Source organism: Neoarius graeffei, chromosome 4 (genome assembly GCF_027579695.1).
Source record: "Neoarius graeffei isolate fNeoGra1 chromosome 4, fNeoGra1.pri, whole genome shotgun sequence".
NCBI lineage: Eukaryota > Metazoa > Chordata > Actinopteri > Siluriformes > Ariidae > Neoarius > Neoarius graeffei.
The window spans coordinates 69,508,298-69,536,203 of NC_083572.1; the positions used below are offsets into that span (position 1 = coordinate 69,508,298).

General features: G+C 42.1%; 1 protein-coding gene across 3 annotated transcripts in view; it reads left to right on the forward strand.

Annotated features, from left to right (window-relative positions):
• The first annotated feature begins 637 nt into the window (after nucleotides 1–637).
• The window catches only part of hemk1 (HemK methyltransferase family member 1), a 44,364-nt gene continuing 17,095 nt past the window's right edge, over nucleotides 638–27,906 (forward strand). Inside the window, exons 1-8 of one of the 3 annotated variants that reach the window (XM_060919553.1) lie at nucleotides 638–922; nucleotides 4,429–4,605; nucleotides 7,959–8,050; nucleotides 9,247–9,340; nucleotides 9,556–9,678; nucleotides 19,968–20,032; nucleotides 21,752–21,801; nucleotides 25,845–25,950. In XM_060919553.1, the coding sequence (XP_060775536.1) occupies nucleotides 824–922; nucleotides 4,429–4,605; nucleotides 7,959–8,050; nucleotides 9,247–9,340; nucleotides 9,556–9,678; nucleotides 19,968–20,032; nucleotides 21,752–21,801; nucleotides 25,845–25,950 (806 nt within the window). In that variant the 5' untranslated portion in view covers nucleotides 638–823. Of the gene's footprint in view, nucleotides 923–4,428; nucleotides 4,606–7,958; nucleotides 8,051–9,246; nucleotides 9,341–9,555; nucleotides 9,679–19,967; nucleotides 20,033–21,751; nucleotides 21,802–24,464; nucleotides 25,024–25,844; nucleotides 25,951–27,906 lie in introns of those variants that run through there. The other 2 variants (XM_060919555.1, XM_060919554.1) reach the window with 2 other exon arrangements.

A 27,906-nucleotide genomic window follows, 5' to 3' on the forward strand; every position in this document is an offset into this window, starting at 1 on the left:
TGGGTCATGGTGAAGCAGGAAAAAATAGAGGGTGGCATGGTGGTGTAGTGGTTAGCACTGTTGCCTCACAGCAAGAAGGTCCTGGGTTTGAGCCCAGTGGCCAGCAAGGGCCTTTCTGTGTGGAGTTTGCATGTTCTCCCCATGGCTGTGTGGGTTTCCCCCACAGTCCAAAGACATGCAGGTTAGGCTTATTGGTGGCATTAAATTGACCGTAGGTGTGAATGGTTTAAAAAGAAAAAGCAGGAAAAAATAGTGGAGCATTTAGGGCCACATGGCCTTAAATTCATTAATTGCTCTATTAAAAAAAATTGAAAGTCTGTGATTCAAATTCAGTAGCTTTTGGTCCACTAAACAAAAATAATTGGGTGTCGGGGAAAATTATTTTTATGACCTACAGTTGAAAAATCTGAAAGGCAGTACAGCTTTAAGGGAGATAAAGGACTGATATCTCATTATACAGCCTCTTGGGGAATACATCAGTCAAGGCATATGGCGATATTATGAAGTTTCTGAAAGAGACTGGTTTAGCCAAAAGACTCTAGACTTCTCTTGTTTTGTAAACTCCAAAGGTGAAGAAGAAGTAGCAGAAGAAGACAAGAAGTCGTCGTCGGAGGCTTTTATTTTGAAACTTGGTGGAATACAGCTTCCGTGTTCAGGCTAAAGCCTGTAGACAGCATGGGCAGACTGATTCTTTCATGAAACTGAGGCTTCAGCTTTTCTTTTCTTTTTTAAAATAATAATAATAATAATAATAATAATAATAATTATTATTATTATTATTATTATAAAATGTCGTATTAAGATGCTGTTTTACAAATTATAAATGATGTTAGGTTTGATGTCAGGAAGCAGCAGATCCGCCTGGACTCAGAGAGTCTTTACTAAGAGGATAAGAAAAGCAATAACAATAATCCAGCAGCAGGTGAGACAGAGAGTGAAACAATCTTTTGTTTTAATGGGTTTCCATTTATCTAGTGCCATTTATTTAGTGTGTATTACACAGAAATCACAATTAGGCAATTCTAAAAAAAATAATAATATTACCTGTATTATTATTATTATTATTATTATTATTATTAGCAGTAATAGTACATGTAGTTGTGTAGTTATTAATTAGCAAACCGTATAAACAAATGAGTACATTACAAGTCTTGTAATTATACAGCGGTGCTTGAAAGTTTGTGAACCCTTTCTAAGTTTCTATATTTCTGCATAATATGACCTAAAACATCATCAGATTTTCACACAAGTCCTAAAAGTAGATAAAGAGAACCCAGTTAAACAAATGAGACAAAAATATTATACTTGGTCATTTATTTATTGAGGAAAATGATCCAATATTACAGATCTGTGAGTGGCAAAAGTATGTGAACCTTTGCTTTCAGTATCTGGTGTGACCCCCTTGTGCAGCAATAACTGCAACTAAACGTTTCCGGTAACTGTTGATCAGTCCTGCACACCGGCTTGGAGGAATTTTAGCCTATTCCTCCGTACAGAACAGCTTCAACTCTGGGATGTTGGTGGGTTTCCTCACATGAACTGCTCGCTTCAGGTCCTTCCACAACATTTCGATTGGATTAAGGTCAGGACTTTGACTTGGCCATTCCAAAACACTAACTTTATTCTTCGTTAAGCATTCTTTGGTAGAAGGACTTGTGTGCTTAGGGTCGTTGTCTTGCTGCATGACCCACCTTCTCTTGAGATTCAGTTCATGGACAGATGCCCTGACATTTTCCTGTAGAATTCACTGGTATAATTCAGAATTCATTGTTCCATCAATGATGGCAAGCCATCCTGGCCCAGATGCAGCAAAACAGGCCCAAACCATGATACTACCACCACCATGTTTCACAGATGGGATAAGGTTCTTATGATGGAATGCAGTGTTTTCCTTTTTCCAAACATAACGCTTCTCATTTAAACCAAAAAGTTCTATTTTGGTCTCATCCGTCCACAAAACATTTTTCCAATAGCCTTCTGGCAAGCAGCAGTGTTCTTTTTGGAGAGCAGTGGCTTTCTCCTTGCAACCCTGCCATGCACACCATTGTTGTTCAGTGTTCTCCTGATGGTGGACTCATGAACATTAACATTAGCCAATGTGAGAGAGACCTTCAGTTGCTTAGAAGTTACTCTGGGGTCCTTCGTGATCTCGCCGACTATTACACGCCTTGCTCTTGGAGTGATCTTTGTTGGTCGACCACTCCTGGGGAGGGTAACAATGGTCTTGAATTTCCTCCATTTGTACACAATCTGTCTGACTGTGGATTGGTGGAGTCCAAACTCTTTAGAGATGGTTTTGTAACCTTTTCCAGCCTGATGAGCATCAACAACGCTTTTTCTGAGGTCCTCAGAAATCTCCTTTGTTCGTGCCATGATACACTTCCACAAACATGTGTTGTGAAGATCAGACTTTGATAGATCCCTGTTCTTTAAATAAAACAGGGTGCCCACTCACACCTGATTGTCATCCCATTGATTGAAAACACCTGACTCTAATTTCACCTTCAAATTAACTGCTAATTCTAGAGGTTCACATACTTTTGCCATTCACAGATATGTAATATTGGATAATTATCCTCAAATAAATAAATGACCAAGTATGATATTTTTGTCTCATTTGTTTAACTGGGTTCTCCTTATCTACTTTTAGGACTTGTGTGAAAATCTGATGATGTTTTCGGTCATATTTATGCAGAAATATAGAAAATTCTAAAGGGTTCACAAACTTTTTCAAGCACCACTGTAAGAACTATACAATGGAGTGCACACAATCAGAATAAATTGTGAAGTAAAACTATAATGGTGACAACAATGCGACATAAAATAGTAAACTAATTTCAGACATTTGTAAGAGGAACAGTTTAAAAATGTATATATTATTTTCCTCTATATTTAAATCACACTCATTTGTTGCAGGAAATTATTTTAAACGAAGAAAATAATTTTATTGCATTTCATTATTTCATTCTGTTACCAGTACTGTTTCACACACATACACTATATGATATAGTGTATGTGTGAAACAGTCCATGCTGGTAATGTCTATATGGCCAAAAGTATGTTGACACCTGACCATCACACTCCGATGTGGTTCTTCCCCAAAACGTTGTCACAAAGTCTGAAGCACACGATTGTCTAGAGAACGTCTTTGTATACTGTAGCTTTACAGTTTCCCTTCACAGGAGCTAAGAGGCCCAAACCTGTTCCAGCAGTGCACCTGTGACAGTGCACCTGTGCACAAATTGTGGCCCATGAAGAAATGGTGTGCCAAGGTTGCAGCGAAAGAATTTGAGTGGCCTGCACAGAGACTTGACCTCAACCCCACTGAACACCTTTGGGTTGAATTGGAACACTGACTGCACACCAAACGTCCTCATCCAACATCAGTATCTGAACAAGCAAACCCCCACAGCCACACTCCAAAAAAATGTGAATGTTAAGTCTTCCCAGAAGAGTGGAGGTTCTTATAACAGTAGTGTGGGACAATCTGGAATGGGATGTTCAGCAAGCGCATATGGGTGTAAAAGTTAGGTGTCCACAAGCATTTGACTATTTTTTTTCTCACCATGTTGGCCTGTCAATTGCCAGCCTCTTATGAGGCTGCCTGCATCTATTGCGAGCACACTTCATCTACTGCTGGCTTCCTAGGCCTGTCGCAGCTTACACACACACACGCACCCCTATGGGCAATTTAGAGTAGCCAGTTAACCTAACCTGCATGGTTTTGGACTGTGGGGGAACATGCATGGGGAGAACATGCAAACTCCACACAGAACTCAGAGGAGCAAGGCTTGAACCGAGAACCTTCTTGCCATGAGGTGACAGTGCTAACTACTGCACTTCTTGTGCTGCCCAGCATTTGACCATATAGTGTCCAAATCAGTCAAAAAAGGCTAATTACGGTAGTTGGATCTTTTAAATTAATTTCTATCAAGTCAGATTTATTTATTATAAGCACAATATGCCAAGACATTGAAATGCTTTTGAGAGGGTCAAAAAAGCTGCTCATGTAACGGAATAGAAAGTCACCAGAAACACACCCACACAGGGCAAGAACATAAAAAGAACAAGTAATAATAATTTTAAAAAAGGTACAGTAAATCTAGTAGGGAAAGAAGAAATCCTAATGTTCAGAAAAAATAAGTGCACTCTTCCTACTTCCACAATAATTAAGCGTGTAATTAGCAGCCAGGTGATAGTAATGAAATGCATAAGATTTATTGTTATATAATTAGTTTTCTTTATTATTTATTAAACATTTATTTTAAATAAGTAATTTATGAATTTGTTCAATTTTGTTCCTGTTTAATTAACATCGGGAGACGAATATTGTGATGACTAAAATATCAATAATTATGTAGCCATGCCTTTGCTGCATCAGAATGAAAGGTGAATGAAGGTATGGATAATGGCAGCCTCTCTCTTCAGGCTCTGCTGTGGTTGCCGGGTGGAGGTGTAGGTGGCGCTGTCGCTCCTCCTGTAGACTGCAGCGTTACAGTAGAGCAGGCGCTGAGCGTGTGGACGCAGTGCTTCCAGCAGCATGGGATCTCTGAGCCGCTCCTTTCCTCACACTACATCATCGCTCACGTCCTGGGAAAGAAAACTGTGAGTCGCACTCTGTCTTTCTCTGAAGGCACTGCATCCAGCGTTTATCTAAAGTGTAGTCCATAAGTAAATGGACACTGAATAATGAGTGCGTTTTTATCGGTTTGCTCCGTAATAAAGCTATGAGAATAAAGTGCAGAATATCAGATTTTGTTCAAGGGTATTTTCATCATAAAGGAATCACAGGTAATTAACAGTGATTCCACGAAATCGAGTCGTACATGAGCTACTCACCTTGTCAGCTATAAACCATGTACGATGAGATTAAGTGGAATAACTGTTTTATTATAGCCACATTCACTGGATTTTGAGAAACAGAGCATTTTTATTTTTATTTTTTGCAAATGCGATCAATAAAAACTTTATACAAAATGTCTGACAAAATCATTTCCGCTTAGAATATAAACAAACTGGTGAAATGACAGTAGCAATTTGTTATCCCCTGCTGGCCAAAAGGCCCGAAGGGGGATTATGTCATGGCGATATCCATCTGTCCGTCCGTCTGTCCCGGGAAGGGTGCTCACCTTCTGAAATCAACTCCTCTCACAATTTTTGGAGGAATTTCACCAAACTTGCCAAAAGGCATTGTTATATGTTGGTAGTACGCATATTGTTATTTTGTTCAGTTCGGTCACGTTTTACCAGAGTTGCGGCCCTTGATTAACACCCTTATACTTTCACAATTTCATGAAGTTGTGCTTGCCTTCTGACATCAACTCCTCTCACAATTTTTGGACGAATTTCTCGAAACTTGGCAAAAGGTCTTGTTATATAACGGTAATGTGCATATTGTGATTTAATTTCGTTTGTGAATATTTTACCAGAGTTTTGACCCTTGATTAAATAACTTGTACTTTGACAATTTCATGAGGGTGCACGTTCTTCTGAAATCAACTCCTCTCACAGTTTGTGGAGGAATTTCACCAAACTTGGCAAAAGGCTTTGTTATATGACAGTTATACGCATATTGAAATTTCGTTTAATTTGGGCAAATTTTACCAGAGTTAAGCCCTTGATTTTTAACACACTTGTACTTTGGCACTTTCATCAAGGTGTGCTTGCTTTCTGAAATCAACTTCCCTCACAATTTTTTTTTATCCCCCGCTGGCTGAAAGGCCCGAAGAGGGATTATGTTGAGGCAGTTTCTGTCCATCCGTCCCGGGAAGGGTACTCACCTTCTGAAATCAACTCCTCTCACAATTTTTGGAGGAATTTCATGAAACTTGACAGGTTTCTTTGTTATATGTCATTAATACGCATATTGCAATTTCATTCAATTCAGTCGCATTTTACCAGAGTTATGGGCAAGTTGCCAGTGCGGGATATTGTGCTCTCAGAGCACTCTTGTGAAAAATGCTATAATAATAATTCTTGAAAAATAAAAAAAGATATGTACTTACCATCAAATACTTATATTCCTTTTTTTGGTATTTTTCGGGGTTTTGTTTTCGAGTAATTTTGATTTCATCCTCGGTTGGTTCAGCAGCACGCTCCACCAGTTTGTTTTTCTCTACTCATGGTATATGAGCTGATAGCCTAGTAGTAGAGTAGCCAATCAGAGCACGCGATTGCTCATATCCAGTGAATGTGAATAGAATAATGATACATATCCAGACCCTGATTAAGTGTGTCACATGAAAAGCTCGACGTTAATGGAAACGTATGATAGCGGAGATGACTCTTATAGAGTGATATAGTGGAGCTCTTTTCTGTTCTTTAACATTCGTCTATTATCACAGTGGTGTCAGTTCTGCTGCTTATAAACTCCTTATTCACTGTTGCACTAAAAAATAAAATCTGTAACCTCTTATTTTCACCCTCCATGTCTCAGAAGTTGATCTTCCCTAATCCTGTAGTGTCATGGAATTTATGTCCTGTCACACACTACAGATTTGCTTTATGTATGAAAGTTTGGAGTGTGAGGGAGTAGGGCTGTGTCTCAAATGGTGTACTATGTACTCTATACCACATATTATGCACTTTGTCCATTGTTTTTTTTTTTTTAAGTTTAGAACCATCTCGAATTGAACATCACAAACATTTTGCAGTAAACTGAAGTGACCACAGGAGCAACTAGGGCTGTCCCATATGGCCATTTAATATCGATACTGTGATCAGTTATGTCACAGTACGCTTTTGTGTATTTTTTTTTTTTGTGGATATATCTTTTTATTTAAAAAAAATGTTGTATGTTAATGTACTGTATACTGTATGTTAATATATTTCATTACAAACTGACTGTAAGCAACTGATTTTATGTTCAACTTTTATACCTTATAAAATTTTGTAGAGATTTTTTTTCTTTTCTTTTATAAAACCAAAGTAATCTAAAATAAGATAATTGTACATTATATAAATTTCATTAGATAGAAATGAAAGTACTGTATTGCTGGCAGATTGTTAGCAAACCTGCATGTTGTGATACAGATCATCCATCATAGATATGTCTTCCAGAACTGTGATATAATAATGTTTTGGTCAGATCGCTCACACCTAGGAGCAACCACTGATTAAAAAAACCCTCCTATTTATTTATTTAAGCAAATATGGTGCAGTGGTGTACTTTCTTACACTGTCAGCTTTTCAGAAAAACAATTTATCAGCAACTCCCTCTGGTGCCTTGTTCCCATCCACTTCAGATTGCATACAAAAAGTGTCCAATAGTCTGCACTTCATTATTTGGTGGTTTTAATGCATCATTCTGGCATTAATATTCCACTCCATCTTACTCTATTTCCATTTGATGCACAGCTTAGGTTTGAGCACTAGCTCTAAACACTACAGTCATCCTTCAAGTCCTTGCTCGTTCTTGAGTTCTTGGGGTGCACGGGTATAAAAAGTAAGCATTCGGGATAGAATACCAACACAAACCTGATGTGTCGTTACTTAGTCAAATGGCAAACCCATGAGTGACGCTGGTCCCTTCACAAAATAGGGAAAACACCAATCAGTATGATATAAGGTACTTATTGCTTATGTGGGAGCTCCATATCGAGTTATCGAAGAGCAGCAAAATGAGAAACAGGACACGCTATGACTCTGTAGGCTTCATGGACACGAGTGAATTACTCAGGACGCAATTAAAAAAACCCTCTATTTGTAAATTTCATTAGCTTCCTTTGTGAAGTACTTGGCTATTTTTATTTGCAATCATTTCTTTGTGTGTGTTGGTAAACAGTGTCAGTGTCTCATTCGCTTCAGCAAACATACGGTACTGTGACCTTCTCACACACATTTATGGCATGTTTGTGCAGAAACTTCCAGGAATCAAATGACGTTTTCAGCTGTAACCACCTCCATGTTGTTCAGATTAAAAAAAAAAAAACAACCCAAACTCTCTCAATCTGTTAAAGCTGCAAAGTGTGGAAACGAGGAGGCTCCGAGAAAGACTGGGTGACAAAGAAAAAGAAGACGTGTGGGCACTATGTTCCAAACGTCTAACAAGGTACAGCCTCTCCAGTCTCCTTTTGAACATGTACAAGCCGAACAATAAGTGTGTTTAGATGTACACTAATAACCTGATCATAACGAGATTTAAGCAGCTACCTGATAAGCGAAATGGTCATGGTGGATGACATGCTGTGATCTTTTAATCAGATTATAGCTGTTTTCTGATAGGCAAACTTGGATCATGGCACACTAATTGGGTCATTCAGCACATGGACACTGGCCATGTGTGTCACTAGATGGAAAAGAGCAACAGCCAGTCTGTCTGCAGTAAACACTGCACACCTAACAGCTCGCAGGTGTTACTTGTCATATCCTTCTTCTGTGGGTTTATTAATGGGTTACATTTAACAGTTATTCCACAAAATCGAGTCGTACGTGAGCTGATAGCTGATGAGGCGCGGCACATCAAGTTGGCTATAAGTTATGTACGATGAGATTTTATTCTCTCCACATTCACTAGATTTTGAGAAACAGAGCAGACATCCTTTATCTGTAGCCGCTTATCCTGTTCTAAAGGGTCGCGGGCAAGCTGGAGCCTATCCCAGCTGACTATGGGTGAGAGGCAGGGTACACCCTGGACAAGTTGCCAGGTTATCACAGGGCTAGAAACAAAGCATTTTTATTTTTTTGCAATTCGATAAATAAAATCTTTATACAAAACGTCTGACAAAATAATTTCTGCTTAGAATGTAAACAAACCGGCAAAATGGCAGTAGTAATTTGTTAAAAATGCTATAATAATAATTCTTGAAAAATAAAAAAAATATATACGTTCTTACCATCAAATAATTTCATTCCATATTTTGTTGCTTTTTTTATTTTTTGGGGTTTTCTTTTCAAGTAGAGTTTTTATTTCATCCTCGGTTGGTTCAGCAACACGCTCCGCCATTTTGTTTTTCTCTACTCATGGTATATGAGCTGATAGCCTAGTAGTAGAGTAGCCAATCAGTGTGCATGATTGCTCATAGCCACTGAATGTGGATCGAATAATATGCATTATTTAAAACATAATATAACTCTTGACACAAAGTATTGTATTGTTATCAGTTAGCAAGGTGCCCATAGATTAAAGTTTAGAGAAGTTTAACCTGGAATGCAAATGTTAAACTGTAAGTCATTATTTAATGTGTCACTTTGTAACATATAAACTTTAAAAAGTGTCTTTGTATGTTTGTGTGTTGTGTGGTTCAGGATGCCGGTGCAGTATGTGATCGAGGAGTGGGACTTCAGAGATCTGACCCTGAAGATGAGACCTCCAGTGTTCATTCCCCGCCCTGAGACAGAGGTCCAGCATATGCATACACACTCCTCCAACACCACGTAAACATTTACCAGCAGGATGCAGTGTCCTCTACAGTGTTTGCAAACTTAGGAGTGTCATTTCTAATGATCTAGAAACAAAGGAAATTGTGAGTTATGGGATAAATATGCTTTGTATGTGGGCATGCAGGTATTAGTGATCATTTTCGTGTGTGTGTGTGTGTGTGTGTGTGTGTGTAGGAACTGGTTAGTTTGGTGTTGAAAGATCTGCAGTCACAGTGGGGAGTGAAAACTTTGCGATGCCTGGAGGTGGGCTGTGGATCAGGTGCCATCTCTCTGAGTCTACTGCACAGTGTACCACAGGTTAGCCTCTGATCACTTTATTTCTATTACGTTAGTTGTACATACACTGTTACAGAGGTGGCAACATTTACGGTTTAGTCGAAGCGTTTATGATGTTTGTCTTCTTGGTGATATGGAGACACTGGGAACCTAGGCTTTTCTGTTTTTCTCCTGCAAGAATAACATTCGCTTGTCTGAAAAAAAAAAGTTCACTGAAGGGGAAAGGATCTGAATTTGCACAGACTTTATCTAGGTGAACTTTGACCTGTGAATTCATGAGCCTTGGTCTTGTGAGCCAGTAGAAAACAAGAAGGTGAGACTGTGATTTTTTTAATAGGTAAAAAAGCAGAGGAGCAGCTTGTCTTTTTTTTTTTTAAATAACTGTTGCTTGGCACATGTCTAGGGGAAAAAAAAACAAATTGGGTACCCTACATTCGCTACAAAATCACAGAAGGCAGGAACCAACATTCTGTTGAGCTATTGCGATTCGATCATTTCATGCAGTCTGTTAAGGCCAATTTATGCTGACAACCCAGTCCTCGCAGATAGCGTCGCAGACAGAGTCTGCGTAGCCCCCCCACCTTCGCAGACGCTCTGCGCGCACCTCCCAAAAATTGTGACCACCGCAGAAGCCTCGCAGACAGCGCCGCAGACAAGAGGGCTCTGATTGGTCCACTTTACATCCGCTGTACACGCACTTCCGCTTCCCTACTTTCCCGGTTTGGTTTGTTTTCACGACCGCCATTTTTAAAAACACGAGCGAAGATGGAGCAGCACGAAGAGCGGTTGATTGAGGAAGTACGTACATCTATACGACTCCAGTTCTAGTCATTATAAAAAAAAAAGTTCTAGTCATTATAAGTAACCGGAGGATAAACACTCCACTAACCACACCCACCAACTACTCCTAGCAACTTCGCGCCCCCTTGCGTTGTGCCGGTGAATAACATCGCGCATGCCTATTACTCCCCGCTCAACAATAAATTACAACTGTCTGCGAAAAGCTATCTGCGAATGCCTTGTCGCAAGAGCATGCAGAGGCCTTTAGTCTACAGAAATGTCCGGCTGGATCCGAGTTGGGAAAACAGAAGTGGCTTAACTGCAACAGACAACTTTGTTCAGTAAGAAAAGTTATTTGTAGGATTTGTTGTGCAGCAACCTACACACCATCAGGGCAAAGAGAAGGGCAATGAAAATTCCTGCTGAAACCAAACAGCCAAGCAAACCCTTCTTTATCAAGCTGCCATGTCAGAGGTACGACAGGTCCATCATCTCCTGTTTCTTTCCAGATGCTCATCCAGTTACTCAGCTGCCCCAGTCCATAGCAGCTCCTACTGAACCACCTCTTTTTTTTCTTTTTTTATCCCCCGCTGGCTGAAAGTCCCAAAGGGAGATTATGTCATAGCGATTTCTGTCCATCCATCGGTCGGTCGGTTGAAGGGTGCTCACTTTCTGAAATCAACTCCTCTCACAATTTTTGGAGGAATTTCACGAAACTTGGCAGAACTCTTTGCTATATGTCGGTAATACACATTGCAATTTCGTTCAATTCAGTCACATTTTACCAGAGTTACAACCCTTGATTAACAAAATTATACTTTGACAATTTCATGAGAGTGTGTTTTCCTTCTGAAATCAACTCCTGACAATTTTTGGAGGAATTTCACCAAACTTGCCAAAAGGCATTGTTTGTCGGTAGTACGGTAGTTATTTTGTTCAATTCAGTCACAGAGTTGTGGCCCTTGATTTAACAACTTTGTACTTTCACAATTTCATGACCTTCTGACATTAACTCCTCTCTCAATTTTTGGACAACTTTCTTGAAGCTTGGCAAAAGGCCTTGTTATGTGACAGTAATACGCATATTGCAATTTAATTTCATTTGTGAAAATTTTACCAGAGTTTTGACCCTTGATTAAATAACTTGTACTTTGACAATTTCATGAGGGTGTACATTCTTCTGAAATCAACTCCTCTTACAATTTGTGGAGGAATTTCACCAAACTTGGCAAAAGGCTTTGTAAAATGACAGTTATACGCATATTGAAACTTTAATTTGGGCAAATTTTACCAGAGTTATGCCCTTGATTATTAACAAACTTGTACTTTGGCAACTTCATCAAGGTGTGCTTGCTTTCAGAAATCAACTTCCCTCACAATTTTTATTATCCCCCGCTGGCTGAAAGGCCTGAAGGGGGATTATGTCGTGACGATGTCCGTCTCTCCATCTGTCCCGGGAAGGGTACTCACCTTCTGAAGTCAAGTCCTCTCACAATTTTTGGAGGAATTTCACGAAATTTGACAGGATTCTTTGTTATATGTTGGTAATAGGCATATTACAATTTCATTCAATTCAGTCGCATTTTACCAGAGTTATGGCATCGTTGCCAGCGGGGGATATTGTGCTCTCAGAGCACTCTTGTTTTTTTTGCATTGCAGTTTGCATTTCCATTAACCTTCTTAAAATGCAGTTTGAAATTGCGAGCTAAAAAACAAATAATGGAAACACATGAATTAAAAAAACAAACTCAAATATTGCAAAAGTTTTGAAACTGATACAAGATAGTTCTTCAGACAATTCAATAACGCAATATTTTTGCAAAATTGAAATGGAACCACATTTTTTGCATTTAAGGTCACATGACACACAAATGGAAACTCTACCTTTCTAAAAAAGAGCTCTCTGTAGGAGCTATTGCAAGAGGAGAAAGCCTTTAAAAAACTTTAATTGCTAAATGATAACTAAATGATAACACACACCATTTGCAATTATATTTTGTTGAAATTTTTAAAATATCACTTCAATTTTACATCAAATTGCAAAGAAAACCCGGCTAATCACACCAAGTCGTATGTCTCTTGCTTCTGTGTTATCATTTGTGTTTGCTGCAATGTCTGATCCTGCTGCACTGTTTGTTTGTTACATTGTCTTGTTGCTGCATTGAATGTTTGACGTACTGTTTAATGTTGCACACTGGCACCAAACCAAAACCATTTCCTGTGAGCACAACTCACAGAAAATAAAGTGCTTCTGATACTAAACAAAAAATATATACTGAATCAGTATGTTTTCTGATACTGAGAATATTAAATTCATATTTTTTATGGACAAGTTGTGATTTATTTGATATTTTTCTTTTATGTGAGTAAGAACAGTATGAAGAGTAGTTTATATACAGGATAATTTATCAGCATTCCCCACCTTACACACTACACAGTTTGTTATTAAGAGCATGGTCCAGAGCAGTATGGACTTACAGTTACATTGGAGTATAACAGTTATAGAGGAAGTTTACACACTCAACTGGTTGCTTATACAGTTTAATACGAGTTTGGCCATGATGTTTAATCATTTCTGCTGTTAGCACTGACACTAAGGTAAAATTCTGTTTTGTTTTGTTTTTTAAGCAATTTTGGCATTTCTGCTGTTATCAATGCAGCCAAAGAGGGTTAAATTACTACAACATTGCTCAATTATTGGTATTTATGTGTCTTACTGTACAGTGTCTTGCAAAAGTATTCATCCCCCTTGGTGTGTGTCCTATTTTGTCGCATTACAAGCTGGAATTAAAATGGATTTTTGGAGGGTGAGCACCATTTGATTTACATAATATGCCTACCACTTTAAAAGGTGCAAATTGTTGTTTTATTTTGACACAAACAATAATTAAGATGAAAAAACAGAAATCTGGAGTGTGCATAGGTATTTACCCCCTTTCGTATGAAACCCCTAAATAAGAGCTGGTCCAACCAATTCAGTTCATAAGTCACATAATTAGTTGATTAAGATCCATCTGTGTGCAATCAAAGTATCACATGATCTGTCACATGATATCTGTATAAATGAACCTGTTCTGGAAGGACCCTGACTCTGCAACACTACTAAGCAAACAACATGAAAACCAAGGAGCCTCCAAACAGGTCAGAGACAAAGTTGTGGAGAAGTATAGATCAGGGTTGGGTCATAAAAAAATATCCCAAACTTTGAATATCCCAGGGAGCACCATTAAATCCATCCATCCATTGATTATCTGTAGCCGCTTATCCTGTACAGGGTTGCAGGCAAGCTGGATCCTATCCCAGCTGACTATGGGTGAGAGGCAGGGTACACCCTGGACAAGTCACCAGGTCATCACAGGGCTGATGCATAGAGACAAACAACCATTCACACTCACATTCACACCTACGGTCAATTTAGAACCACCAATTAACCTAACCTGCATGTCTTTGGACTGTAGGGGAAACTGGAGCGCCCGGAGGAAACCCACGCAGACATGGGGAGAACATGCAAATTGCACACAGAAAGGCCCTCATCAGCCACTAGGCTCGAACTCAGAACCTTCTTGCTGTGAGGCAACAGTGCTAACCACTACACCACCGTGCTGCCCACCATTAAATCCATTTTTGCAAAATGGAAAGAATATGTCACCACTACAAACCTGACAAGAGAAGCCCATCCACCAAAACTCACAGACTGGGTAAGGAGGGCATTAATCAGAGATGCAACAAAGACACCAAAGATAACACTGAAGGAGCTGCAAAGATCCATAGCGGAGATGGGAGTATCTGTGCATAGGACCACTTTAAACCATATACTCCACAGAGTGGGGCTTTATGGAAGAGTGGCCAGAAAAAAGTCATTGCTTCAGAAAACACATTTGGAGTTTGCCCAACAGCATGTGGCAGACTCCTCAAACACATGGAAGAAGATTCTCTGGTCAAATGACACTAAAATTGATCTTTTTGGCCATCATGGGAAATGCCATGTGTGGCGCAGACCCTACACCCTGAGAGCACCATTCCTACAGTGAAGCATGGTGGTGGCAGCATCGTACTGTGGGGATATTTTTCATCTGCAGGGACAGGAAAGCTGGTCAGGACCAAAGGAAATATGGTGTAGCGAGATTCAGGTGTGGGTGGAGCACAGAAGCACGGCAGGCAGCTGTTTGCGTTGAAGAGGGGTTTTATTTTTCCCTGACTCTGCCCTCCATTCACAGACCGACGCTCGGCCACACCCCCGCTGCCACATATCCCCACCGCCCGACTCAGGCCGGGAAGGGAAGCCGTCCGGCCTAAAGCTGACTCCCCCCTTGACGGGAGAGGAAGTCCGCCACCACCATTTGTGCCCCCGGCCTGTGGACCACCTCGAATTTAAATGGCTGGAGTGCAAGATACCAACGAGTGATCTGCGCATTGGCATCCTTCATGCGGTGGAGCCACTGGAGAGGCGCGTGGTCTGAACAGAGGGTGAAAGGGCGCCCCAGCAGGTAGTACCGGAGGGCGAGGACCGCCCACTTGATGGCTAGGCACTCTTTTTCGATCGTGCTGTACCTGCCCTCTCGCATCGACAGCTTGCGGCTAATGTACAGCACGGGACGCTCCTCCCCATCCACCGTCTGGGACAGAACTGCCCCCAGCCCTCTGTCCGACGCGTCTGTCTGTAAAATAAAGGGGAGAGAAAAGTCAGGGGAGTGTAACCGTGGCCCCCCACACAGTGCAGCCTTTACCCTAGAGAAAGCCTGTTGGCATTGCTCCGTCCACTGGACCGGATCTGGTGCTCCCTTTTTAGTGAGATCCATCAATGGGCTGGTGACGTCCGAATAATTAGGTATGAACCTCCGATAGTAGCCAGCCAGCTCCAGGAACTGTCTCACCCCCTTTTTGGTCTTGGGCCTCAGGCAGGCTGCAATCGCTGCCATCTTATTAATTTGGGGACGTACCTGCCCATGGCCTAAATGGAAACCCAGATAGCATACTTCCACCCGCCCAATTGCACATTTCTTTGGGTTGGCTGTGAGACCTGCCCATCTCAGTGACTTTAGGACGGCCCTAAGGTGTTCAAGGTGCCGCAGCCAGTCATTACTGTAGATGATAATGTCATCCAGATATGCGGCTGCGTTGGTGGCGTGGGGGCGGAGGACCCTGTCCATAAGCCGCTAGAATGTAGTGGGTGCCCCAAACAGCCCAAAAGGACGTGTGATGAATTGGTGTAAGCCAAATGGTGTGGAAAAGGCCGATTTCTCTCGGGACAGAGGAGTCAAGGGGATCTGCCAATATCCCTTCGTTAAAGCCAGTGTCGAATAAAAACAAGCAGCGCCTAATCGATCGAGCAACTCGTCAATGTGAGGCATTGGGTACGCGTCAAATTTAGACACCGCGTTGACTTTCCTATAGTCCACACAGAACTGGACTGACCCATCGGTCTTGGGGACCAGGACCACTGGGCTGCTCCAGTCACTGTGGGACTGCTCGATTATGCCCATTTCGAGCATGGCTTCAAGTTCGTCCCGGACCACCTTTTTTTTGTGTTCGGGCAGTCTGTAAGGGCGGCTGCGCACTACCACCCCTGGGGGCGTCTCAATGTGGTGTTCTATGAGGTGGGTGCGGCCGGGCAGGGGTGAAAACACGTCGGAAAGTTCTTTCTGCAACTGGGCTACCTCCTTGAGCTGGGTCGGCTGGGTCGGGGAGAGGTGGTCTCCACAGGGGACCGGATCGGTGGGCGATGTCAATTTTCTTTTTTGAACCTCCGGTCCCAGCTCCGCCTTCTCCAGAATTACCGACACCAATGCCACGGGGACCTCCTCATTCCAACGTTTTAACAGATTGAGGTGGTAAATCTGTAATGCCCCACCCCTGTCTGTTCGCCCCACCTCATAGTCGACATCCCTGACTCACTGTGTGACCTCGAAGGGCCCTTGCCACTTGGCGACCAGTTTGGAGCTCGACGTGGGCAACAATACGAGTACTTTGTCTCCCGGTGTGAACTCCCTAAGGTGCGTGCCCCTGTCGTACTGTCAGACTTGACGTTCTTGCACCTGCCGCAAATTCTCTTGGGTTAAGTGCATGAGTGTGTGGAGTTTGGCGCGCAGGTCGAGAATGTACTGAATTTCGTTCTTACTAGGTGAAGGTCCCTCCTCCCAATTTTCATGTAGCACATCCAAAATGCCATGCGGCTTACGCCCATATAACAATTCAAACGGTGAAAACCCTGTGGAGGCTTGCGAGACCTCTCGAACTGCAAATAACAGGGGCTCGAGCCACTTATCCCAATTGCGTGCATCTTTGCTTACAAACTTCTGAATTATATTTTTGAGGGTTCGATTAAACCATTCTACTAAGCCATCCGTTTGTGGGTGATAAACGCTGGTGCGGATAGGCTTAATCCCCAGTAACCCATACAGCTCACGCAGTGTGCGTGACATGAATGTAGTACCTTGGTCTGTCAGGATTTCTTTCGGAATCCCGACCCGGGAGATAAACCGGAAGAGTGCTTCTGCTATACTGCATGCTGAGATATTGCGGAGAGGCACTACTTCCGGATATCGCGTTGTATAGTCCACCAGAACTAAAATAAAGCGATATCCCTGTGCTGACCAATCTAATGGCCCGACGAGATCCATCCCAATTCTTTCGAAAGGGGTCTCGATTAAAGGGAGAGGGCGCAAAGGCGCTTTTGGAGTGGCCACGGGATTTACTAATTGGCATTCACGGCATGCCGCACACCACCAACGGACATCCCCGCGAATCCCTGGCCAATAGAACCGGACCATTATTCGGGCTAGTGTCTTATCCTGCCCCAAGTGTCCGGCCATGGGATTAAAGTGAGCCGCCTGGAATATGAATTCTCGGCGGCCCTTTGGAATTAACAGCTGTGTTATCTTTTCACCAGTTTGACTGTCCTGCATCACTCATTATAGCCTATCTTTAATAGTAGCAGAGTAGGGGAAGGCCGGCGTCGCATTTGGCTGGAGAATTTGACCATCGATTGCTCTCACTTGGTCAAATGCATACCGCAGAGTCCCGTCTCGCAACTACTGTAATGGGAAATCCCCAAAGGAAGCCCCGAGAGAGGGAGGAGGGGCGGGGTGCTCCTCACTCCACGTATCGCCCTGACACGGTGCTGACGTAGATGGCTCTGTGACAGCTTCTCCCGCCAATGCCACTCCGGGGCTTTCCCTAGCTGAATTATGGCAGGATCCACTCTTCACTATGTGCATCATTAATTCCTTAAACCCCGGCCAATCAGTCCCCAAAATTAGCGAGTGGGTGAGACGAGGGTTGACCGCTGCCTTTACACTATGTTTTTCCCCTCGAAATAGAATGTGGACAGACACTAAAGGGTAGTTGTGAACATCCCCGTGCACACACAACACCTTCACCGTTCGTGTTCTCCCCAATGTCTCACCTTGCACCAGGCTTTGGTGGATTGAGGTCTGGTTACAGCCGGAATCCACCAAAGCCTGATACGTATCCCCTTGGACACTTACTGGTATTCGATACGCTCTGGCCTGATCGAGGGCGGTTTCTTGCATGTCGGGGACCCAGACCACCGCGCCCACCTCCATTACGGAGCACTGATGTTGGAGATGTCCCGGCTCCCCGCAGCACCAGCACACCGGCCCAGGCTCTCCCTCTGCACCAGTGTTATGGACATCACTCACCTGAGGGGGAGGAGACAGAGACAAGGAAGGGGGAAACGGGAGGACACCGCGGGTGCGCCAGGCCGGCTGGGGGGGAGCCGGCCCCCACCTCCGCGGTGGGGGAATGGGGTGAGGACGGGAGGGAGAGGGGGAGAGAGAGAAGAAGAGGAGGTACACCTTCCTGCCGTCAGAACTGCCGCCATGTGGTCCTCTGTCAGCTCGATCGCCTGGTCCAGTGACGCTAGGCGATGACACTGGACCCACGCCGCCGTTCCTTCCGGAAGTCGCGCGATGAATTGTTCCAGTGTCACCAGGTCAATCACTCCCTCGGCGGCGCAGTCGTCTGCCCTCAGCCACCGCCGGCAGGCATCTCAGAGTTGCTGCCTGAACATGAACGGCCAGCCGACCTCCTCCAAGCACAGCGAGCGGAAGCACTGCCGCTGTTGCTCTGGGGAGCGGCCAACATGCTGGAGGATGGCTCTCCGTAGGTCCGCATACATGAGCTGGCTGCCGGCGGGGAGCTGCAGTGCGGCCAGCTGCGCCTTGCCCGTCAGCAGGGGGAGGAAGCACGCCGCGTGCTGGTCCACCGGCCAACCCCATGCCTCCACTGCCTGCTCGAAGAGCGCGAGGAAGGCTTCCGGGTCGTCGTGCGGACCCATCTTCGTTAGGGTGAAGTGGGGAGGGTCCGCTCTGGTGGCGGTCGTGGGCCCCGCCGACGCAAGCAGGTGCCGGAACGCGTGGCGGTCTTCCTGTTGGGCCAGCACCAAGGCTTCTAACCGTTGTTCTTGCTCCTTCCAGAGGGCGACCAGCGCTTGGTGCTGGTTCTGCTGGGCTGTGGCGAGGGCATGCATGAGGTCCTTGAACGGCGAGGACTCCATGGGGCTGTTCCCTTCTGCACTCGTCCCTGGTTTCGGCACCACTATAGCGAGATTCAGGTGTGGGTGGAGCACAGAAGCACGGCAGGCGGCTGTTTGCGTTGAAGAGGGGTTTTATTTTTACTGCTTTTCAGCATAGGGCTCCAAACAACTCTCACTTTCTCACACGCGCGCACATACACATACAGGCTGTCAACGAGCCCTCGGCGCCGACCTCCCCTTCTCGCTCTCCTTTTATCGGGCGCAGTCACTGAAGGAGACACACAAACACATGTTAATTGACAACAGGTGTAGTGGCACGACCACTCACCTTCCCTGACTCTGCCCTCCATTCATAGACCGACGCTCGGCCACGCCCCCGCTGCCACATATGGATGGCACTAAATAAAGGGCAATTCTGGAGGAAAACCTGTTTGAGTCAGCCAGAGGTTTGAGACTAGGATGAAGGTTCATGTTTCAGCAGGACAATGACCCTAAACATACTGCTAAAGCTACACTGGAGTGGTTTAAAGGGGAACATTTAAATGTCTTGGAATGGCCTAATCAAAGCCCAGACCTCAATCCGATTGAGAATCTGCGGCATAACTTGAAGATTGTTGTACACCAATGCAACCCATCTAACTTGAAGGAGTTGGAGCAGTTTTGCATTGAGGAATGGGCAAAAATCCCAGTGGCTAGATGTGCTAAGCTAATAGAGACATATCCCAAGAGACTTGCAGCTGTACTTGCAGCAAAAGGTGGCTCTACAAAGTATTGATTAGGGGGATACCTATGCACACTCCAGATTTCTGTTTTTTTTTTTCATCTTAATTATTGTTTGTGTCACAATGAAGCAACAATTTTCACCTTCAAAGTGGTAGGCATGTTGTGTAAATTAAATTGGTGTGAATCCCCCAAAAATCCATTTTAATTCCAGCTTGTAATGCAACAAAACAGGACAAACACAAAGGGGGATGAATACTTTTACAAGACACTGTATGTCTCATAATAATCTGTGGTGTTTGTTGTTTCTAAGCTCAAGGCAGTTGCACTGGATCAAAGCCAGGCAGCTGTGCGTCTCACCAAGGAAAATGCAGACAGGTGAGTGCAGCCTCTTTAAGATCTCCTGATATTGGGACCATTATAATCAATCAATCAATCAATCAATCAATCAGTCAGTCAGTCAGTTAATTTAAAGTGCAGAAACACCATGCAGCATGGTCCCAATACACTTTACAAATAAAGAATACAAGGAATAAAACATACGGCCGGCAAGTAAAAAAAAATTAAATTACCCTATCAGTGTAAAATTAATAAAAATATATTAAATTGCATAATGGATTTAGCAGATGCTCTTATCCAGAGTGATGTACAACAAGCACACATACAGTATACCCAGTGCCTGGGGAGCAGTTGAGGGTTCGGTGCCATGCTCAAGAGCACTTCAGCCATGGATTTTCCTGCTGGTCCTGGGAATCAAATCAGCAACCCTTTGGGCCAAAGGCTGCTTCTCTAACCTTTAGGTCATGGCTACGTTAAATGACATTAAAACATCTTGTAAGGGTCAGTAGTAAAAGATCAATAATCTAAATAAATGGATGAAAATTAAAAAAACACATGAAGATAAAAATAGATAGATAAAATCAAGTAAAATAAATAGATTAAATTTAAAATCAAGCAACCACATTAAGAGCATTTCAAGAGGATAAACATGACTGAGTTCTTGGGTAGGCTGGAGTGACGGAAGTAAAGGTGTATTTTGAGTCTTGATTTAAACAAAAATCAATTCTCAAATTGATTGAATTCTGAATCACAACACTATTCTAGCAATGGATCACTATTAGATCTAAAACACACCTGTACTTGTAACTTCTGGCAAACACCTCAACCAACTAAACTTTAAAGATAATATACGTGGAGTTTTAGACATTTGTAGTTACAGTACTCTTTTTAGCTTTAATTTTGATCCATTGTGTAAGAATTGCATATATGACACAGAGTCCTTTTTACTGAGTACACCGGGACCATGGTGAGCTCTGGAGGCCGCTGGAGATGTTCAGTGGAAGGGTTAAAAATGTCTATGATGGAAAACTTATCCATCCATCCATTATCTGTAGCCGCTTATCCTGTTCTACAGGGTTGCAGGCAAGCTGGAGCCTATCCCAGCTTCTACAAACGGAAAATGTCCATTCTTGGGTTGAGAATTCATTTGCCAGCCCTTTTGTTCAAATCAAGAAACATAAAAATCCCTCATGTTTATTACACCTGCTGATATTTAAAACAGACCTCCTTGAACACTGCCTGTGTTATGGATGTATCAGTGAAGCAGTTACTGCTACTGTTAGTGTTGTTGATCCAACAATTCAAGGCCTTTGTTAACAGCAGATAAGCTGATATTGATGCCAGAATGAAACATTGTATTGAAGTCTTGTCTTCTTGTAAGAGAATGAAAGCTCATCCTTGCGAGCGAATTTATACGAGCCAACCTTAATGGTAATTTGGGAGAGAAACTCAGCAGTGGGGTTTCTTTAGTATCAAATTTCAACCCAATAGCAATGTCCTTCAACCAGCCTGTGGTAGTGTCGTAAGAGTTACTTAACTGTCAGCATAAAGACCACATTAATAGCATGCTAATGTCATGGTCATGATGTCATTGCTTTCATGGTTCAGAGGTTACCACAGTGTACCACAGTAAAGCCATAGTAAACACTCGTAAAACAGTAATATACTCCATATGAGTTTCTGTCAGAGAAAATATGTTTCATTCATGCAAATAATTATGATTTTTTTTTTATTTGTTTGTTTGTTTGTTTGTACTAGACTGGGGCTCTTGGACAGACTGGAAGTTTATCATTTAGATATAATGAAAGGTAAGTAAGTGATGTCTGAAACCTGTTGCATTTTGATTATTGAAAAGTTTTACGAATTGAATAATTGATCGGGATGGATGGACGGACAGATGGATGGATTGAAGACACTTGGGTTTGAGATCCAAAGATGAATGAGACAATAGATCAGAATTTCAGCTTTCGTTTCCCACATGCCTTCAGTTTATAGCAAAAACAAAAGAATTGGCCTTACTGTTCCAATACTTTTGGTGGAGACTGTGTACCCTATCAGCCTGGTGTGTTGCTAATATGGATTATTATTATTAATAATAAGCCTTTATTTGTCACATGTACACTCAAGCACAGTGAAATTCGTCCTCTTCATTTAACCCATCTGAAGCAGTGAACACACACATACACAAATGAGCAATGAGCACACACACATACACAGAGCAGTGGGCAGCTATGCTACAGTGCCCGGGGAGCAGTTGGGGGTTAGGTGCCTCACTCAAGGGCACTTCAGCCCAAGGCCGCCCCATGTAGAGGTCTGCGCGGGTCGGATTTTTCAGTCCTGCTCCCGCCCGTGCCCGCATTGTGCAGTCCCACTCCCGCCCGCAAAGAATTATGATTTTCAGTCCCGCTCCCACCCGCGCCCACAAAAAAATTATGATTTTCAGTCCCGCTCCCGCCCGCGCCTGCCATATTTTGTCCTGCTCCCGCCCGCAAATCCTGCACGATGCAGACGTTCGCGTTATTTCTCAGGAAAGTTCTTGTCTTGACACAGCGTGATGGTGCCCCGCCCCCTACTTTGAGTGGATTTGAGCATAAATATCTACAGCTCACGTTCACGTTTGTTATTGTTTACCTTGTTTCTGAATTCAGCATGTAGTGTCTCTAATAATAATAATAATAATAATAATAATTAGTGCTGTCAAGCGATTAAAATATTTAATCGCGAATCGCACATTTTTATCACATGAGAAACCATTGTAATTCTCTGATCAGCATAAAAAAGTGAATGGGCTTGCTTTGTACCAATGTTTTGTTTTTTTTTAATTGCAAAGCAGAGCTAGTAAGAGAAGTTAATTGATTTACTGCTTGAGTTAGTCTACAACTTTAATCAGAGAGACAGGTTACACAGTGACGGTAGGCTTGACTCAATGCTATCCCAGAAATCCTTCCTGTAATATGCAAATTTGGCCGCCTCTGATTGGACAGCCAAATTTGCATATTACAGGAAGGATTTCTGGGATAGCATTGAGTCAAGCCTACCGTCACTGTGTAACCTGTCTCTCTGATTAAAGTTGTAGACTAGCGCAAGCAGTAAATCACTTCACTCATGGTTCTCTTGCTAGCTGGGTATGAACTGCGAGTCATTAGCGTGATCAAAGGATTTCCCATTAGGGTGATCAATGGCAAGTTTAAGATGCCATTCCTCACTCAATCTGGCAATCTTACTCTCTCTGCAAATTTAGGCATCTTAAAATGTTTTTATTAATACTAAATAAAATATCCAGCACAAATTATATATGATAGACATAAATTAATAATTTATAAATTTTATTTCAAACATATTTTTAGTTAGCGGGACTGCAGCTTATCACCGCTCCTGCCCACGCGCGCATATGTGCACTTCCGGTCCCGCCTGCGCCCGCAATGAGCTTTCAAAATTGTCCCGCGCCGCACTGCTTTGCGGCGGGTCCCGCGAGTCCCGCGGCACTCCCGCGGGAGTGCAGGGCTCTAGCCCCATGTTAACCTAACCGCATATCTTTGGACTGTGGGGGAAACTGGAGCACCTGGAGAAAACCCACATAGACATGGGGAGAGCATGCAAACTCCACACAGAAAGGTCCCCGCCGGCTGCTGGGCTCAAACCCAGAACCTTCTTGCTAGGAGGCGACAGTGCTAACCACTACACCACCGTACCGCCTATTATTGTTGGATTAATGTGTGCTTTTTAAAAATAACAAGAAGGTGATGACATGGCAAGTGAAAATATCAGTAGTATATTTTCCAGCTGCTGCAGTTTAAGAATATCTTGATGACTCGAAATGTATTGAGTGCAGTTGTTGAATGCTATGTGTTATCTGATGTTGGATAGTGTTTCAGTTAACGTGGCAAGCAGGCTGGCTGGCAGGATCAGTTACATTAACTAAATGGCACATTTGCAACAGGTTTCCAGTCACAATTTGTCAAGTCAAATCTGTTCATTCATTCATTCATTCATTCATTCATTCATATGTCTTTATTCACAAGATAAAATACCTGATGTTACAAGGTTTAAAAATATATAAATATATATTTATATTAAAGTTTATGCTGAAACATGACTTTTTCAGATTTGGATTCATGAATGTTTAATGATTTAGACTTTGTGTGGTGAAACATTTCATTCTTTTAATGAAAGAATTCAAAGTGAGTCAGTGATTGAATAAATATAAAAATTGTGGGAATTTATTTTGGTGTGTTTTAGTGTGTGCCAAAAAAAAAGAATGAATGAAATAAAAAGCTGTTTCCTTGCTTTCCCATTTTCATTTTGAAACGAAAAACGAACGAATGCAGTATGCGCATTCCCAATACTTCTGTTAACTTTATTTTATATTCATTTTTGTTTAAATAGAAGTACGCTATTTCACTGAAATTGAGAAAAGTAATGATCTGATCATTATTAAATATGTACTATTGAATCGTTCTCTTTGTGGAAGAGGACAGTGTCCTATGCACTGGTCTTAAGCTGGACTCTCTGGTGACGGTGGCAGAGGAGAGGTCTATGGACAAAATACTGAACATCATGGACGATGCCAGTCACCCTCTGCACACCGTCATCAACAACAAGAGGAGCCTGTTCAGTGACAGAATGCTCCTTCCCAAGTGCAGGACTAACAGATTTAAAAACTCCTTTGTCCATCATGCCATCAGACTGTACAGCTCCTCTCTGGGGGGGAGGAGGGGTAACAGGAGGACAGAGGACGGGAAGGAGCAGTAGCCTAGCCTGACAAAAAGCAATACTGGACAATGTGCAATATAAATGTGCAATATAATGTGCAATACCTCTTCTGTTGGACTCCCCCCCCCCCCCCCCCCCCCATCTTATTCTTTTTTATATTTGTATATGCAAATATGTAATTTAATTTATCTAGAAGTTTTTCTCTATTTCTATTCTCTGTTTATCCTGTAATGATGCTACTGGAATTTTAATTTCCCTGAGGGAACCCGCCCAAAGGGATCAATAAAGTTCTATCTAATTTAATCTAATCTAAACAATGTTGTGCTTGTATTTCCTTCTTCCTCTGTATTTCTCTCTGGCTGCAGTTCAACTGAATTCGGTGTGCTTTATTGGAGTGACAGTTATGGCAGTTACAGTATTGCCAAAGCATTGAAATTACAAAGAAATATGCAGCTGCTTCTGTTACTGTATATTATTCTGTTCTGTCACCTTTAATAACCTCATTACTAGGGAGCTCAGGCTGATTGTGTTGTCAGGGCTTCCAAGGTCAGTTGGCATGTTAGTGAGGTGCTTTAGTGCAAAGATCTTTGCCAATTAAGTTATTCCACGAAATCGAGTCATACATGAGCTAATAGCTGACGAGGCACGGCGCACTGAGTTGGCTATAAGTTATGTATAACAAGATTGAGTGGAATAATTGTTTGATTATATCCACATTCACTGGATTTTGAGAAACAGAGCATTTTTATTTGTATTTTTTTGCAAATTCAATCAATAAAAACTTAGAATGCTTAGAATGTAAACAAACCAGCAAAATGACAGTAGAATTTATGAAAAATGCCATAATAATTCTTGAAAAAAAAAAGATACGTTCTTACCATCAAATACTTGTATTCCATATTTTGTTGCTTTTTCTTGTATTTTTTAGGATTTTGTTTTCGAATAGAGTTTTTATTTTGTCCTCAGTTGGTTCAGCAACACGCTCTACCATTTTGTTTTTCTCTACTCACGGTATATGAGCTGATAGCCTAGTAGTAGAGTAGCCAATCAGAGCACACGATTGCTTATATCCAGTGAATGTGGATAGAATAATACTGTATGCAGTATGCAAATGTGTATATGTATCTCTTCTTCTTAGATGCTGATTTGACACTGAGAAGCTGCAGTCCTGTTGATGTAATTGTTAGCAACCCTCCTTACCTGTTTTCTCAGGATATGGTGTCTCTGCAGGCAGAGATACTCAGGTACCCAAAGCGCACACACAGATAAAGTAAGCTACACTACCGTTCAAAAGTTTGGGGTCACTTTGAAATTTCCTTATTTTTGAAAGAAAAGCACTGTTCTTTTCAATGAAGATCACTTTAAACTAATCAGAAATACACTCTGTACATTGCTAATGTGGTAAATGACTATTTTAGCTGCAAATGTCTGGTTTTTGGTGCAATATCTCCATAGGTGTATAGAGGCCCATTTCCAGCAACTCTCACTCCAGTGTTCTAATGGTACAATGTGTTTGCTCATTGCCTCAGAAGGCTAATGGATGATTAGAAAACCCTTGTACAATCATGTTAGCACAGCTGAAAACAGTTGAGCTCTTTAGAGAAGCTATAAAACTGACCTTCCTTTGAGCAGATTGAGTTTCTGGAGCATCACATTTGTGGGGTCGATTAAATGCTCAAAATGGCCAGAAAAATGTCTTGACTATATTTTCTATTCATTTTACAACTTATGGTGGTAAATAAAAGTGTGGCTTTTCATGGAAAACACAAAATTGTCTGGGTGACCCCAAACTTTTGAACGGTAGTGGACTGTATATTCACGTTATCTGTCTACTTTATTAGGAACACCTGTACACCTGTGCATTCATCCAGTCAGTCAGTCATGTGGCAGCAGCGCGATGTATACAATCATGCAGATACAAATCAAGAGCTTTATTGTTTACATTAAACATCAAAATGGAGGGAAAATTGACTTTGACCTTCACAAGGTTATTGGTGCCAGAGAGGCTGGTTTGAATATTTCAGAAACTGCTGATCTCGTGGAATTTTCACACTCAACAGTCTTTAGAGTTCACACAGGAACGTGACAAAAAGAAAACGCATTCAGTGAGCAGCAGTTCTGTGGTTGGAAACATCTTGTTGATGAGAGAGAACAGAGAAGAAGACTGCATTGAGCTGACAGGAAGGCTACTGTACAGTAACTCAATTAAGCACTCTTTACAAACATGGTGAACAGAAAAGCATCTCAGAATGCACAACACATTGAACGTTGAAGCGGATAGGCTACAACAGCAGAACGCCACATCAGGGTTCCTCTTCACTGTACTGTATATTGATGTACATTCCATATTGATTTCTTTAGGGGTAGTAATGTTTTCTTTAAAAAAAAAAGGTAGATAAGGAGCCAATTTACCAAATGCTAGTGTTTAACTTAAAAAACTAGATAGAACTCGACGCCAACGGCATCGATAGGGATGCCTCCGCCTGGTAGACTACACGCCTTATTAAGTTGTGATTTGAGGATGGACATTTGATCTCACAGTAATCTCGACCTGGTGAAATTACTTGTATTAGCCTTGGAGATATTGTGTTCACAAGGTTTTCGGACAGGCATTTGACCTCACAGTGACCTTGACCTTAGACCTTTTGATCTCAAAATCTAATCAGTTCATGGTTGTCCCAAAGCGCACAAATGGTTTGGTGAAATTCCTTTCATTAGCCTTTGAGATAGAATAGAATAGAATGCCTTTATTGTCACTATACACATGTACAATGAGATTAAAGCATCTCCAATAACAGTGCAAACAGCGTGGAGAGAGAGAGGAAAGGGGGGAAAGTACACATATATGGTACAGATATCGCGTTCACAAGGTTTCGGGACGGACGCATGCACGGACGGACAGACGGACAACCCGAAAACATAATGCCTACTGCACCTTATGGTGGCGGAGGCATGAAAATGATAGACTATGAATAAAAATGGACACAGTTTCATGATACCATTTTTTAATTTATAATATTAAATTGGCTGCAATTTAAGTCAGTCGTTTTGAGCCAGTTGATGTGTTTGTGTCCTTCAATGGATTTGGAATGGAATCTTTAAATGCATTTCTCTCCCTTTTCACTTTTGGGGGAAACCGGACTGCATTTATTTATTTATTTATTTATTTATTTGGTGTGTGTGTGTGTGTGTGTGTGTGT